The sequence below is a fragment of the Kryptolebias marmoratus genome, linkage group LG5 (genome assembly GCF_001649575.2).
Source record: "Kryptolebias marmoratus isolate JLee-2015 linkage group LG5, ASM164957v2, whole genome shotgun sequence".
In the NCBI taxonomy this organism is placed as follows: Eukaryota; Metazoa; Chordata; class Actinopteri; order Cyprinodontiformes; family Rivulidae; genus Kryptolebias; species Kryptolebias marmoratus.
The window spans coordinates 4,663,523-4,681,433 of NC_051434.1; the positions used below are offsets into that span (position 1 = coordinate 4,663,523).

Sequence of the window (17,911 nt, forward strand, 5' to 3'; positions counted from 1 at the left end):
CTCAAAGATCTATCAGGCAAAGAAGAAGCCATAAGTGAACACCATCCAGAAATCTCTTTTCTCTGCCAAAGCTCATTTAAAATGGACTGAGACAAAGAGGAGAACTATTTTGTGGTCAGACAAATCAAAATTTTAAATTATTTTTTTAAAACTGCAGATGCCACGTCCTCCGTACTGAAAAGGAGAGGGACCATCCAGCCTGCTGTTCAAAAGCCTTACTTTGTGAATAAAATATGGGTTTATAAGATTTGCAAATCATTGCATTTTGTTTTTATTTACATTTTACACAATGTCCCAACTTTCTTTGAAATTGGGTTTATATTTAGTAAAACTAGTCGCTACAGTTTGGGTTTTTTTCCCCGTCTTCATCTTTTTTTTTCTATGCAGCACTCTAAACACTTGTTTGGACTCAGGTTTGCAATATAACCCATTTAATATGAAAGAAAAATATAAATATTTTTGCAAAGTGTACAAAATCCGAAAACCTCTTTTTGAGTGTACCTGAGTGCACTGCAATGCAGCAAATAAAGATTGAATCAGAGGATCTAGGTATAAATCACTTTGGATTTGTTGTGAAAAGAACCAGCAAGCTGTTTGTTTGGCTGAAATGATGTTAAAAGTTTAATTTATTTCACAGTCTCTCCTGCAGAGTTGACGCAAACTGTTTTAAACTGAACAGCAAAGTGTTCGCACCTGTTAATGTTTCCCTACTCCCCACCTCCCACACCCCTGCAAACCCCCCCACGTGTGGCTGATGATTTATTGAATTCGTACAGAAAAGGCTGCAGCTGCAACAGGAGCTACCTGGAGCTTTGCTGCTGGAGGCGCCGAAGGTTCCTCAGCTGCTCGGGTCACTCAGTCAAACTGAGTCCCAGATGAAGCAACAGAAATTTTTCAGTGCAAACAGAAAACGGGAGGAGGGAGGTGGTGATTCAGGGAGACTAGATAAAAGCAGAGCTGACAACACAGATAGAGGGCGTGTGTTTTCTATATATTGAGAGAGAAAGGGTGAAAGGAGTGACTGCTTTCAAATATTAGTTTTTCTGTCTCTGAGGAAGTATTGCTGACTCTGATTTTCTGACTGGAATCTAAAATTCTGATTATATGCTTTCTTTGCTATTCTAGAGTTAAAAGTATGCCCATAGATTTAGACTTTGTGTGATTTAGGGAATCTGCAAGTCTCCAAAAGCAATCAAGTCTATCTACTTTGTGTAGCAAAAAACTCTAAATGTACTCAAATGTCCTGTAGAGAGTCATTCTTTCTTACTTTTTTAGTTCTCAGACTAAAAAACAGCATGCAAAAACATTTCACTTAATTTTTGCAAGTTTCTTTTTAGTTGAAATTGATTCATTTTTATTTTACAAATAGAGCCTAATTATACAAGTTGTAATCCAAATATTTGAGGTTGCATATACTTGCAAAGAATATGATTCTTTGATTAAATACATGTATTTTTATTCATTTGTCATGCAAAATCAACCCAAAAAGTAAATAAATAAATAATTATAATAGTAATAAAAAAACATTTTAGAATATGTTCAAAAGATCTTCAAGAACAAGCCTATAATTATTTTTATGTAAACAACGTGTTGTATGTGGATATTTGGAACTTGCCTTTGATTACTGCTATTTAATGAGCAAAAAAACCAAAAAAAACAAAACTTTATTTAATTCCTTCCATAAGTGTTTTTATTTTTTTTTATTTTTTGCACACTTTCTGACTGAAAAACAAAAACACAATAAATAGTAATTTACTCCAGCACTGTTAAAGTTAAGATGACTGACATCATATAACTTTTATTTGGGTTTTGAAACAGCATATTTAACGTCACTGTTGATACAACTTTAGTTCTGTGATGTTTGATTTATGGGGGTTCAACTCAGCTCAGTCCTTTGAATTATACCTCTGTGTTCTAGCCTTTAAAACCCAATTAAGATTAAATTAAATTTATTATGAGTTTTGGTAATATAGACAGGGTCCCTTTAAGTCCTGGACAGCTTTTAATTTTCTGTAAATGAATACTGATAAGCTTTTGTTAATGATACTGATCATATCTCCACCATGGACTTTAAATAACCAACACAAGCGCTCATCTACACTTGTTTTTTGATAATTTTCTCAACTTTAGCTTGAAAAGTAATGGTCTTTTTTGAGAAAAAAAAAACACTTCCAAACCCATTCAGCTGTTCTATAAACTGAGAATTAATCGACTTACCCACACCCTAATTTTCTCCCACACAAATACTGCAGCTTTGCGTATATTTACCTAAACAATGCAGCAGCTACCCATTAACAGGTGGTACAAAATGCAGCATCAGCACTTTGATTAACTCCACAGGGAATACATCACACCAGTCCTGGCTCAATTACACCGGCTCCCACCTTTTTTTTTACCGAATTTGATTAAACACTGTATTGATTACTTTTAAATCACTACATGGTCTGCTTCTACTTCGCTCTTGCCTGTACTCCCTTACACCTCTAAACCCCTTATTGTGCACTAGATCCCCTAAATCACAGAATCAATTGATGAAAATTCCACAGTCAGTGATTAAACAAAAGGAGACCACGATTCTATTGTTTCAGTTTCAAAACTGTAAAAACAATGACTTGTTTTTTTTTTGTTGTTTGTTTGTGTTGTTTCCTACAGCCTACAATGGATTGAATACTTACATACTAGTAAAATGTTAGCCATTACAGCATTTTCTTTTATTTCTAAACTTCTAAAACACAATCACAGTTAGTTTTTTGTCTCCTTCCTGACCTTCTTGCTCAGTTAATCAGTCTCAGTAGCCGGCCTTATAAAGAAACCTGGAGGTTTCAAGCTTCTCCCACCTCACTGCTCACAGCACTCTCAGGAACACTCAAACCATTAGAGATCTTTTCATTCTGTTTTCCACAGTTTTAGGATTGAGGTCTATGAGGAGATTTTAGCTTTCATGAAGAGTCCCGACATTCAGAATAAGTTATGATATCTTTAAGTGAGTGCCTTCGCAACACAGTAATCACTTCAGTTTTTCACACTCCAATCACATTACTGACACAGAGAAATTTAAAAATGGCTTCTGACCAATAGCTATGACCACTCCAAAGTGTACGTTCTTTATCAAGATAAATTGTACATATATTTCTGAGAAACATAGTTTCCCTTTGCTATTTACGTAACACAAAAAATAAAAGAAAAGAAAAGCATGGGTAATCCATTTAGTCTTAAAGCTTCAAAATAATGTGCAAAAATGAAAGGAGAATGTTTGAAGGGACTAAACCTGAGAATCTGATGCAATACAAAACAATAACTCTGCAAGCACCTTTGTAGAGCTGCTGCACTCTTTTTTTTAAGCTTTTAACATGAAAGCAGAAAGGCAGGGTTTTTCTGAAAAGTCGAAATCACAAGTCATGGTTCCTCAAATCGCAGCCTGTTGTCAATATGCTTGGCCTTAAAAAGCAGAAAGACGGTGCTTTTATGCAGTAAAAAGCAGATGTGGGCAACAGATGTGTGTGTATTAATCACATTTAAAGTGCTTCGATTGTTGACCTCTATTCTGCATCACATATTACAGATATTTTCGTTCCAGTTTGTTTTTTCATAACATCAATAACTTCATGTGTAAATGTTAGAGAAACCTCATTTAAAATGTAACTGTACCATTAAAGACCACATAATCATAAAATATAAAGCTCATTTTATGGTTAAACAACAAAAAATCTTTATTTATTGTGAATTTATTATTTCCTGCTATCATACTCAACAAATACTTTAGGTGCTAACTGATCGGCAAGATCTGTTTAAAAAAAAAGACCATTAACTAGTGAAGTTTTTGAGTCTGTCTGTTTGTTAATAACATATCTCATGAACCACTTTATGGGTTTTATTAAATCTTTATAAAAACAATCATTGGATGTACATCTACAAATAATTAAATTGTTGACTGAACCCAATTCAAGATGGCCACCACTACAAACTAAAATTAGGAACTGCAGAAATGGCTATAATTCAGCCAAATTTACAGATATGGAGCTAAAATTGATATGGTAGTAGCTGAGACTCACCCACAACAGATATTCCAAGCAAAACCTTTGTTTTATTCATGTCATGAAAGGCAGTGGCCAATTTACATTCCTTTAAGGAATGCTAGGCCTTTAATTATAATTTGATGATGATAATTTGCTTCAAACTTTCAGTGCTTTTTAATATCCTTGAATATTCAGGTTATGTAATTGCTTTTAGATTTTAGACAGTGGCATCCAAATACATGAAGTGCTGTAGAAAGGCAATTTATATTTATTATATTTATGTTTTTCTTTTTTTGTGTTTTAAAATTTGGATCATATTTTAATTGACTATATTGGGTTTAGTGTAGAAATTAGCTTCACAGTAATTCTACAATTAAACACTGGTTTTGTGTGCATTTGACATTGTTAGCGTAACGTTGGGAGTGAATCCCTGATGGTTAGTGACTGTGACAAAACATGTTGTGCATTTGATTAAGGAGTGCTGCAGCTTTAAGTCTTTAAACAGAGAAACAACGGGAAAACATACGAGCTTGAATGGAAGTCGTTTCCAGCAACAATGAAAGTTGATAAAGGATTTTTTCATTTGTCATTATCATTAAAGGATTTACATGCATCTCCTTGAGAGAAGGATTATGATAGCTGCATCGCCTCTGCCTGCAGATAATGTACATCTGCAGCTCATTAGTATGCACCGCCACCATCTGTCCTCCATGTTTGATCCAGTATACTGTGACAGCATCAGTTTATTGACTCAGTGATCAGTCAGCTGCCTAATGTGTGTACAGCAAAGCCGTGCTCACGCAGCAGTGTCCCAGCTGCATTTTCTTAAGTGTTTATTTAGGGATTAAGTTGACCGAGAGCACATTTTTACTCACAGTAACGGCCTGCTGTGGCAATTTATGCTCTCACACTGATGGCTGACGAGCTGTGAGAAATCTATCGTCTCAATCAGGGCTACAACTTCAGTCTCCTGGTTGAGTCTAAATTGGAGGATTTGAACCATAAATTTACTCTGTTAAACACCAGGCTGCTCCTATCGAGTGCAGCACCCTTGATGAATGGGCTAACAGCCCATGTTGATGATGGCACACACACATATAGTGGCAGGATTTATCCGCTAAGGTGCCTCAAGGCAAATACAATCCTAACGGCCCCTTGGACCTCTTTTTTTTTTTACTGCTCCAACAATAAATACGTTATTTAGACAATGTTTTACTTCATTTGAACCCAAGCATTTAAGCGTCTCAGTGTCTTCTAAACTTGGAAATAAAGCAGCTGTCCATGTTAGCCCAATTTGGATCCATGTTCTTGTTGCACCAGTTCAGGGTTCTACATCCTGTGGCTTTGTGGTTCCTTTACAGCAGGTCTTTGTAGCTTTGGCCATAAATAGCATGAAAATGAACATTTATATTCAAACCCCTATAGGAAGAGCTGATTGTAGCAGATTTTTTGCAATATCGGAATTAAATGTCTACAACAGAATGATACCATTAAGACAAAGAAAGAAAAAAATTTGGCTTAATAGTTTGCTAGCCACTTCATTAACTGCAATTTTCCTAACATATTAGGTTATTGGTGCTCTGTCAAAAAAAAAAAAAATAGAAGTAAAGGTTTGTCTTTCATGAAATAAATAAAAGCCATTGTTCCAGAAAATTTGCATTCCATTGTTTTATGTTTAATCAAAAAATATAACCAGGACTCACACAGACCTCCATTATTTAGTGGTTACATTTTGTCAAAGGGGGCGTACACAAAATGTTTTTATAAAGGTTTTGCCATTTTCTTTGTCAAAAAATGTAAAAATAGACAACTTATATTAGTATTTTGTATTTTGTATTGCATAATGTAACACACTAGATTTTTAAATGTAGTAATGATATAAAACTTAATAACAAATTGCATTTTTCTGAATTTTATGTTTATTTTAATTCTTTGACAGGTTTTTTTGGTTCTATAAAAAAATTGAGCAGGAAAAGCGCAGAAGTGGCTTATTTGATTGCAAAGGTTGCAGACCCCTGCACCAGTCAGCTGCATCGAAGCTCTGCATTCATGGCTACGTAACCACGTAATCTTTCTACTTTCTGAAAAGCCATTGTATGTGCCTGAAATATGGCAAGCATGCATGTTGGTCATCTGTTCATCTGCTTTGCTCGACAAGTTTTTTTTCTTGTAATAAGAGATTGATCCAATTTAATACCAGTTAGCAAGCTTGTTCCAAATGTTCAAAAACTGTATTGGCTACATGTGAATCGTCAAGCAAATGTGAAAATCAACAACTCTTTTTCAAGACCTTTAAACTTTCTGGTTTATTTTCATGTATTAATACAAATTTATAGCCATATGTGCAGAGTAGCATGGACAAATTCATCTTCCTAAAGTTTAGGGGCTTGATTGTAACTCAGCTTGTCAATTTTGCACCACATTTACTACAACTTTCAATCTCTTTTGGCAAGTAAATAGAAAAGAAGAAAAAAAAACTTCAATTAAAAATGATTAGAACTAAACATTTAATCATTATATGAGTTTTATAAAATGGAAATTAATATTCCAGTGGAGTTTTCCTGCATGTTTAATGAGCTAAATTATGGTTTGCCTCAAGCCAACCAAGTATAAAACTATATTGGTGAAACTGTGACTCATTAAATGCTCACAGTAAGAAGGAGATAAGTTTATATTTAAACAGTGGGATTGCTAAAATGACTCAAACAATTTCCAAAGATTAATTCAAATGCATCACCAATTTTAGTATTTCAAATTTTATCATTTCTATCTGGACAATCAAACTTTAAGATTTCTAAACTCTTAATTTCCTTACGGTGAGGATGTGTATATAACTCATTTGAAAATAAATTACTGTAAATGCAGCTCAGGCAACATTTAAGCAGAAAAGTATCTGTCAGAAAATGGTTTCTGTAGGTTTTCAGTTATAAAAGTAAGAGGTCTTGTCTCTTGATTGCAGAAAAAAAATTATCACACTATACCTTTTTAGATGTTTCAAATTAAAACATTGAATCTTTTTTTATCCCAAACATTCCTCTTCCTTATCAAAACCCAATGCCCACATTTTCCGTACAATGAAACTTTGGCATGAATGTGCTTGGTGAGAGATTGAGGTTTGAAATGCTTGTAGCTGATAATGTATCCTGAAGCCTTTTAAGCCTGATGCTGACTTCATTCACTCTGGTTTATACCATTTATCAGACTTCACACAGCTCAGATCCCTGCAGAAACACTAAAGGCTTTACAGTGTATTACAAGTCACAGATAAGCACTAATAATCTTCACCTGCATACCCTGAGGTGGAAAATCATTAAAAGTTTGCTACTGAGCTAAATTCAGAATTACTCAGACTGAGAACAGGATTTTTCAGTTTTATTTTATATAATAAAAGGATCCTACAGTCACTGAATGTTCTCCAGCCTGTCAGCTCAGCCTGTCAGAGGTTGGTCTCAGCTGTGCATAATACTATCTCAGAGCTCATGTGTGTCCTTCTACTTGTTTTTATTTTCTTCTTGAACATTTATCTCCAGTCAAACAACTGCCCACTTTTTATTTTTTATAACCCCAATTCCCCAAAGTTAGGATGTCGTGCAAAATGTAAATAAGAAGAAAATGCAATGGTTTGCTAATCAAATGAACATATTTTATTCACAATGGAACACAGTTCGGGTGTGGTGGTAATTTTGAATTTTATGGGTAACAGGGACAACACTGATAATGTTGGCAACATCTGTCATTGGGTTTGCTTCCCAGATGTCCTCAGACCTTATTAAATTAGCAAGTTTTGAAGCTGAATAAACATTTCATACTTTTTGTCAAGTTTTTTTTAACAATTCCTAAGATTTTTTTGAGGGTCCCACTGCTGGTGGGGGTGTTGTTAGAACAATGTAGTTCTACTGACATGCAAAAGTTTAGAAATGTTTTAAAAATGTTTACTTAGGTGACACAAACCAAAGTAACATCCATGAGAATGCCAGAATGATAGGTTTCTAAGCAAAACATTGTATAGAAGGATATGGGCATTGCTGCATTACGTGTGAGTGTTCATATTTTGTGAGGAATTTGTGTCCTGTAGCCACTAACAAGTATTGTTTTCACATCATAAATATATTGTTTTTCCTTTTTTATTGTTGTATTTTGTTTACGTGTTTTAGAACCTGTGTGGAAATGCATTCGGGATCATTTTTCAAAACATAAAATCAATTATTACCAAAAACTACCAACTAATAACACCATAACTAGTAGTACAAAGTTCATTCTTTATGCTATTAATGTAAAACATATGCACACATCAGTAACATCAGTCACTTAATTTCAGATGACTCCCAAAGAAACTAACTACACAATACAGCAATGTCTGTAAGCATATAATCAGCTTTATACACATTATAAACACACACTGAGACATGCTGCATGTGTCTACAAAGCTTACAAGCACATTAAAAGATTGTAATCTATTTAATTGCTTAAGCTGTTGACTTACGCACACACATTAGTGAAGACACCTACGTGTTTATCAAGGCTTTTGCCCCCCGGTGCATAACAGTCTGAATTAATGTCTTCTGCTGTTCTCCACTCCATCAGTACTCACTATATCATCACCTTGCTAATCAATGAATTTGGGGCGAAATTTTACCACTGTGCATTCATGTTGTTGTGAAAAGGAGATATCAGATGTAGGTAAAATGAAGAAAATGTGTCTAAATCTGTTGTTGTGGCTTCTGGCTGTTTCTAGTCAACCTGTATCCTCACAGTGAAAATGAGATAAGTTTATATTTAAGCAGGGGAATTGCTAAAGTGACTCAATTTTCAAAGATTAGCTAAAAAGCATCACAAATTTTATTAGCTCAGGTTTTATTATCTCAGCCTGGATAATCAAACTTTAGGGTTCGTCAGACTGTTAGATTTTAATGGTGAAGATGTATGTATAAAAATAATTTAAATTCAGCCCACACAAGCTAAAGGAATATAAAAAAATCTACATTAAACTACAAGATAATGTGAAAAAACTAAACTCTGTGAATATGTTTTAGAAATACAAAAGAAACTGAAGAATGCTTAACAAACAGTGAGATTATGTCCTCCGTTATCCAGAGGTGTAATATTCTAATACCGTTTTATCTTGTGAAATAAACTTCATTACAAATTCCTCCTGGGTATGAGTAAAAATAAAATGATGCTGCCTGTGGTCAGATAAGAAACAGATGTTTTGGGGGGTATTTTTTCCATCTACTCCAAGTGCACCAATTACCTCTCAAACAAATCACAAAATGTAAAATCATTTCAGTTTTTTTATGTGTCTGTTTCAGGCTCGAAAACCCGGTTATTTCTCCTTTCTCGACCCGTTCTCTCCGGCTGTCTGGCTTTTCATGCTGTTGGCTTACCTCGCCGTCAGCTGTGTTCTTTTCCTCGCAGCCAGGTGAGTCACCTGCCTTCAAAATTCAGTTCAGAATCATCACAGCAGCCATCATGAACAACGTTTAGGGGTTTATCAAAATGCCAAAATCAAACTTGAAATCCAAAATCATACAGACAAAACAAATTGTGTTCAAAACAACAGAATTCACCTTGTTAGTCAGAAAAATCTGGTTCATTGTGTTCTACTTATCTACTAAAGTCACCAAAATAACATAAGAATTCTCAGAAAAATAAATGCGTTATTTACTTTGAAAATATATTTGTAAGAGAATAAAATAACATAACCATTACTGCTGTTGGATCATCTTGCTGAAATACTTTTTTTAATGTTTATCCTATTGTTGTACTTTTAGCAAACCAAAATTCTGACTAGAAGTGTTTTATAAAACCAGGCTGAAACCTTTATGACTCTTTTTTTAAAATGAAAGACCGTTTTATTGTCCATATTTGATTCATTAATTAGGAACATTTTCAGATCATTTTCTTCCTTTTCTCCAGGCTCAGCCCCTATGAGTGGTACAACCCTCATCCATGTTTACGGGAGCGGCGGGACATCCTGGAGAACCAGTACACACTGGGAAACAGCCTGTGGTTCCCAGTCGGTGGCTTCATGCAGCAAGGGTCAGAGATCATGCCTCGGGCGCTGTCCACCCGCTGCGTCAGCGGAGTCTGGTTTGTACCAAGAAGAAACTTTTTAACTATTATTAAATGTTTATATTTCTTAGTCAGTAAAATAATACAAACCCAAAGTGGTACTAAAAACTTTTTTTGCTGTAATGAATAACTCCTAAAAAAGTGGATTTGCTTTTGAGAGCTGTCAAAACATCTCTGCATTACCTGCTTAAGTGCTTAACAAGTCGATGAAATCCCTAATTCTTGATGGGAAATCCCAGTGCCTGTTTGGCATAGAGATTTTTATAATCTGTAAGAAGCAAATACCCCAAAATGTCTTGAGAATGAAGAGCCCCTCCTTGTGGTTGTTGTAGTTATGACAGGAGCCAAGGATAAATTAAAGTCATGGAGTCACCATGGGGAGAATGCAAAGGTGGATAAATGGAAGAGCCTTATTTCAGGAAAGGCAGTCCTGATCTCCCCTTCCCTGTCCCTCATCCTTTTCTTCCCTCCCATCTGTCCATTCCTCCCTCTTCAGGAACATTAGCTGAAGGTGAACAGATGGTATCGACTCTAATGTGAAAATGATGATGTCGGTTTCTCCTCAGGTTTCCTTTCTGCTCCTTTGCTCCTCTGTCTTTGCTCTAAATCAAACCACTTTATGTTCCTAACTTTCTGCTAAAACTCATTCTAACGACTCTCAGATAAACTACTACTAGATGTTTGCTTTGGTGTGTTCTGATTTAATTACTTTTGATGGTTTTTTTGGTAACTTTTAATTTCATTTTTATTACTACCGCATCATAAATAGTAAGACATTTCCTACAGAACAAATTGAATTCCTCATAAATTAGATTTTTTTTTTTTTCGTGAAAGTAATGGCCAATTAGATTATATAAATATTAAATATTCATTCACTGTCAGTATATTGTTTGTTTAAAAACAGATAAAACCAATGAAAAAGTTGTTTTTCTAAGAACATTTACTTTTAATATGCAAAGTTTGCATTTTTTCTTTTGCTGATTTACACTTTAAGATTTATGCTTGTAATTAGTAGTTCTGGAGTGAATACCACTGACTTTCATACTATACCTCCCTTGGTCCCAGTAGCTACAGCCAGACAGATGGTAGGGTGATACTGGTGGGACTGGAGGGGCCTATCAACATCTTTTCCCTGACAGCCCTCTGACTCTGCTGGCACTTAGCCTCATAAAAGCTGATGATAGCTGTGGCACATGCTGCAATATACCCGTGTCTGTCTTTGTCTGTCGGTCTGTCTAAGTGGCTTGTTGGCTGGAATATCCAGGTTGCATAATAAGTCAAAACAGTAAGAAAGAAAAGGGAAAAATTAAGTTACACCAAAGTTAATACAAGAAAAAAAAAACATAAAACTGCCCATATAAATCTCTCCTCTTAAAAATCTTTCTATAAAAATGTTAATTGGAAAAAGGTGCATTAGGCAGATCAGCCCAGCAATTTAATTTTGACAATAAACGTGATGTGAGTGTTTTATGGCTTTTACTGGAAGGGTGTGCTTTGTAAGTCTAAGTCCATGAGCTGGACCTTGAACTAGTTCAGTTCATGCTTTTTAAACAGAATTGCTGCAGTATTTCATACAATGATGCACCTCCCTTTTTGTTAAATGAATCCTTTTTGTCAGACTTGGCTTGAGTTCATTCCTGCCTGGTTTTAGCCTCAATCTAAAGTTTCTGTCAGTTTTACTAAAGATGTTTTGAAGCTGGTTTGTAGACCTGACTGTAAGAACTAAGAGTTCAGTAATAAGATCAGTTATAGGTGTTTTGGTCTAACCTTAAAATGATCTATTAACACCTGAAGTGTGTGTTGTGGAGAACTGTCAGCTTCTTCCATCCCTCATTTCAACTCGATATCTGTATGATTCCCTGAGGTATAGCCATCTTTGTGTAGGTTAAAGTTGATTTATTGTGGTGGCCCTCTTGAATTAGGTTGACTCCAAAATTAAAACGTTGTAGATGAACATCCAGTGATTACTTTGAGAGTTTCTGGTTTATGAGTTATTTTGCTAACAGACAAACAATTTATGTAAAGGTTTTAAGGCAAGATGTTGCACAACTTGTTCCTCTCAAAGTGTGTGTTGGGGACAATACTCAACTACTGCCTCACCAAATTTTAACTCAGTACTGTAAAATTAGTTGATATAGCCATGGTTTTGTTGTCTAATGTCAGTTGGCTGTGGCAGCCATCTTAAATTGGTTTGAGTCTAAAAATTAATCCAGTTATTATCTTACCTGCCTGTTCCTTCAGGGTTGCAAGAAAGCTCGTATGTATGTCTCTGCAGCCTAAAATGTATCATTTTTCTCTTCAGCACCAGTTTCTCCACTAGGAGCTGGTCCTACATCCTGAACCTAATCTTCCATTATGTTCAAGTAGAGCATTGTCACTGTTGCAGTGTGTTATTGTGAAATGAAAACATGCATATGAATTTATTCATGAATGAATTATTGGACTGTATCAGAGTCAGCGGCAAGAGTTCAGTCTCATCTGTGGTTCAGGTAACAAAAGGTTAAAGTTTAGACAATATGGTGGTTTCCATTAAATATAAATAACATTGTTGCATCTTAAGTCATATCACACCACTCTGTTCTTTAAGGGTAGTATAAAGAACTGTTTGATTAAAAATTTTGGCATTTATGATGTTTACAGGTGTTGCAACTTGTCATAAATGTCTACAACAGATCCAGTATAACAATAAAATGTTCAGCATGCATTGCCAAATATACTGAAATATTTATTTTTGTATTTGTAAGAAGGTACAAAATGACTTTTTTTTCAAACTTGATATGTTTTTGTTAATAAATATATCAAATATTTATGATGTCACAAAGTTTGAAGCTGACATAAATTGGATTTTTTGAAACTCTAAGACCTGTAAGAAGAAAAAGAAACATTTGTTTGTCTGACAGGGTTTAAACCTACAACATTAGTGCATCATGGGTGGGATGGGTGTGATGTGATGGGATGGGTAAATCCCCTCGTCATACACCGGCACAAATCATTCCACACTATCTTCCTCAAAGAAATAAATATCTTTTGACTGCTCTCGCATCTCCGTGGTAAACAGTGCTAGGAGATGGGTAACCTTGTTTAGCATAAAAACATTAAGCACAGGCAAACGGCTCATAAGGTCATGAATTAATATTTTATATCTTGCCATTTAAATGGCTCCACAAATAAAAATGCATAAATAACAAATTATATGCTGGGAAATTGTCTTGCAATTGTTCCCATGAGCTGCAGCAAATGTTATTTCAGAAGTCTGCCTCACTTTTACTTTCATTCAAATTGACATTCACACAAATATCAGTCATACTTACTTAATGGTTACACAATTTTGAGCTCTGAACTCTCACAGTCGCTGTCCATTCTGTTGCAATCATTTACAGATGCATGCATTACACTAAAAGATAATTACGCCTTACAACCATTCATCTTATGATTTTAGGTACAGAATTACTATCATTAAGTATAATCTTCAAAGATGTAATTTTTTTGTCTAGTAAATAATTTTAATGAAATCCTTACTCCTCTCCTATAGAGGGTCTGTGCTGCATTGCTTCCTCTTTTCTTTTCGCTTTCTGTATTTTCCTTTCAATGAAAAAAAATGGAGGAAAAAAACCCTTGCCCCCCTCCTTAATATTGTTGCTCATAAGTTTCATTCAGGTTTAATTTTCTCTGCAGTGGAGGCATCCCACTCATCTCTGCTGCAGCCCGGGTTCATGCTTAGGTTGATGATTTTCACCTAAAACTCCTGACGTTTCCTGCAGTGCCCCCAGTCTGTCTCCCTGCTTTCCTCTCTAACTCTTGATGAAAGGAGGGAGGTGATAAAATAAGAGTTAGAGTTTAGTCTGGGAGTGCTGCGGGGTAAATAACAGTTGACGCTTTTCTTTCCCTTTTCTTTAGGTGGGCCTTCACGCTCATCATCATCTCATCTTACACGGCCAACCTGGCAGCGTTTCTAACTGTCCAGAGGATGGAGGTGCCCATCGAGTCTGCTGATGATCTGGCCGACCAGACCAACATCCAGTATGGTACCATTCATGGAGGATCCACCATGACCTTCTTCATGGTGAGACTGGAAGAGAGCTTCTAACAGATTCTTCTCTTTTTTTTTTTAAATCAGACACCAAGTTGATGAGCAAAGAATGATTTAACAGTATTTTTGTAATTTGCAATAGTGGCAAACACAGGATTAGCATGATGATAATATTTCGGGTGGAATTGTTATTATCATCTCTTCTGTTTCAACAGCTAAAGTACAACATTTAGAGTGAGGCTCCATTAACAATTTCATCTTGTTGTGTTCTCTTTTCCTACAGTGGTTTAATATTAATCACACAACAAGAGTTCATTAAAAAAACACTCATTTTCTGTATCCAGCTGATTTCCCAAAACTTATCAGGCCATAAATGTGAATTTATTCAACATTTTATTTTGTTTATGTAAAGAGATTCACTTTCTTCATGGTAGTTGGGATATATTCTTTGCACATAAAAATCATTATTTATATGTAAAGTTTTTAATATAACTAAAAGGAAGACCTTTGACACACCAAACAGACTTTTAGCTTTTATTCCTCCTCCAGAACTCCCGGTACCAGACGTACCAGCGGATGTGGAACTACATGAAGTCCAAGCAGCCCAGTGTGTTTGTGAAGAGCACAGAAGAAGGCATTGCTCGCGTTCTTAACTCCAAGTATGCTTTCCTGATGGAGAGCACAATGAACGAGTACTACCGCAGCCTCAACTGTAACCTCACACAGATCGGAGGACTGCTCGATACAAAGGGATACGGCATCGGAATGCCTCTGGGTGAGTTGTAGTAGTACCGTACATGGTTTCTCTTTTGTCTGTATAAAGAGGTTTAGACCATTCAACAATTGGATGTCCAAATTTGGAAATCAGTAATCATGTCACATTTATTAAAGAGCACCTACTACCATTATTGACTACCATCATGACCCTAAATCAGGGAGTGTTTTAGTCATAAGGCACAACATAGTGTCAAAACAAGAAAATTATAAAAGATTTAATGAACTGTAGCAACTACTATGTTGCCAATGGTTGTTTAATGACTGAGACATATCTTTTTTAAACTTCTTCACTCCAGGTAAATTGAGTAAAGGAGTTTACTCTGTGTAATTCATATTTTGCTCATTTACGAAGACATTGATAGTTATTTATGACAAAGACGGACCATGTTGCAACAGTCTGTGAATTGTGTTGCAAAACAAAAAGTGCTACCCAGACCCCACAATTATCTGATACAAAAGTAATAGGTGTAAAAATCCATAACTCAAGTGTTTTCTCGAACCTAAGATCGAAGTCACTCACATCTCACTGTAAGTGTTGCTACGAACAGTAATTTGGGCAAACCATTTTTGAGACTTTAACTTGTGTGTTCAGCTCTGTAGAAGGTGGCAGACTGGCTGTGGAGACTTTTGGTCCTGCACATAAATTCTACATGTCTTGTGAAAAACCAAGAACATACAATGAGAATAAAACCTGTACTTCTCGTGAACGCCTGAACTAAGTCAGGTTCACATTTAGTTGAGGCTTTGTGATGACAGTAAGGCACACAGTCATTGTACACTTTATGTGCCTATAGGTACTACACAAGTTCGCCTCACTTACTATTTCTGTGCCCTGCAAGTCAGAAGTACATCCGACTGTCTAGTCAGGAGTGGTTGCCATGTGTTAACCACTTCCACCTCAAGGACAGTTTGTACTCCTGGTGTAGATGACTGCTTAAATGGAAGGCATGTGATCACTTGCACCATAAATACCTTTCCACAGGCTGATGGGACAATTGTTCCCATGTCTCAAGCAAGACAGGCATGCAGCCTGTACTCAACAAGTACTTCGTATATACCGTTTCTCACATTTTCACCAGAACTCCGCAGCCCAGCGGTGAGCTATCAATCCCCGTGACCCATGCATGTTTAAAACACTTATGGTGAGTTGTGAGCTTGACTTAAGATGCTCTGGTCTTAGTTTGATGAGCCAGTGTCATCTGCAGACATTCATTTCACAAAGTTTGAACAAGCTCTTTAAGTGAAAAAGCAAGTAAGAATGTTTCCCATCATGTGATAACCCCTTAAATGACTCTTGTTGTCACCTTCACATACTACCATTATTTGGGGGATTTCAGTCACATAATTCAAAAACAAATATTTCAGGACTTTGTAAAATGAAGTTGTAAATCATTTTGCACTCATTATAAAAGGTCAACACTTTACTTTGATTGTAAGTGAACCTGTCTGATGTAATGTCCTAGTTCTGAGTCTGTTGTCACATATTGTTTTACTGCATCAAGGCTTTTATTATTGAAACCTTGTGTGCCATGTCTGTTTTGCTGTTAATCAGGCCAATTTATTTTTGCAGCTGCTGTTCTTGGCAAATTAAATCCATGCTGATTCCAATTAGACTTTGGTCTGTTCTGCCAGTGTCTGGCCTGACCTCATCATCTGTCTCAGTCTTGTATCTGATGATAAGTGTTAGTGCATAAATTAGCATCGGTAATAGGATACATAGGGACAGACACATAGAAGGTATGTGGGACAAAAAGATGATAGCAAAAGAAAAAAAAACACGTTTGCAGGAGTCTGGCCTGTCAGTCAACCTGCATGTTAGGAGATGGAAATATAAGCAGCACAGTCACCTCTGTGCCCCCTTGGAAGTCGTCTCCCATACTTATGACTCTGACAGCATGCAGTAAGCATCTGCTTAGGAGCAAAGAGAAAACTCATTTTGTTTATTATACTCTAAATGTTCCCTGATTATAGGCATCAGTGTAACTATGACGACAAAGATGTTTTTAGCCTCAAATAGTTTATCATAGAGCCCCATGAAGTCTGTAAATCAGGAAGGAACAATCAGCTGGAGAGCAGCAATTATGTGACTGCAGAAGCCTGTGAATGTACAAAGTGCTACAAAATCTGTTCAAGGGATTTTACATTTAAAAATATTGGGCAAAAGACCTTGTCATGGTTTATAAATGTTCTTAATTTTATTAGTTTGCTTTGTTCCTGCTGGTCTTGTTTTCTGCTCCCCTGTCTCAGCTGACCTTGATTACTAATTACCACACCTGCCTTCATTAAATCATTATCTCCCTCAGTATATATTTTGGCTGATTTTTTTATCCTGTTTCAAGTTTTGTTTTTCCTGTTATTTGTGGGCTCTTTAAGTAAAGTTTAGCTGTCTATCCCTGTCACAAGGACAGAAAGTTTTAAAGGGGGGGGTAGATGAGGTCCACAGTTAAACTTTGGGGTTGCACACCAAAAGCAAAAGCCATAACAAAATGTTGAGACTTATCATGTTATTGTCATATATATATATATAGGTGTGAGGGACCAAACTCAAACAAGAACAAAAAATTATTCAGAGTAGAAAAAGGTTTCCAGTTTAATTTTGAAAAATTCATCAGCCACACATAAAGGTTTAACTCAAGAATAAATCATAAGATAAGTAACAAGTTTGGATCCAAATTAACTGAGGTCAACTAAACTCTAACTGAACACAAAAAAACTGACCTCCCAAACAAAGAACAAAGGCTGCTTAAATAGGGGTGGAGTAACCCACATCTACCACCTGAGGGAGGTCTGACCAAACAAAAGAACAAATAAATACAAAATTAACTAAACCATTCTATAAACAAATAAAGCTAAACTAACTTTAACTTAGCACAACAACAAGTGAATATTTTAAGTGACAAATTAAATAATAATCATCTTGGCGTCTCCCCTTCCGTCTTTCAGTAGTTTGCAGATGGTTTGCCCCAGGTTCCTCCACCAGCTGATTCACTATGTGGTGGTAGGAGCATCCACCACA

General features: G+C 35.9%; 1 protein-coding gene across 2 annotated transcripts in view; it reads left to right on the plus strand.

Annotated features, from left to right (window-relative positions):
• The window catches only part of LOC108247816 (glutamate receptor ionotropic, kainate 5), a 167,801-nt gene that overhangs the window by 135,582 nt on the left and 14,308 nt on the right, over positions 1 to 17,911 (plus strand). For both annotated transcript variants that reach the window (XM_017436185.3, XM_037975871.1), the window contains 4 exons: positions 9,326 to 9,435; positions 9,933 to 10,106; positions 13,986 to 14,151; positions 14,668 to 14,893. In XM_017436185.3, coding sequence (XP_017291674.1) covers positions 9,326 to 9,435; positions 9,933 to 10,106; positions 13,986 to 14,151; positions 14,668 to 14,893 — 676 coding nt within the window. The remainder of the gene's footprint in view (positions 1 to 9,325; positions 9,436 to 9,932; positions 10,107 to 13,985; positions 14,152 to 14,667; positions 14,894 to 17,911) is intronic.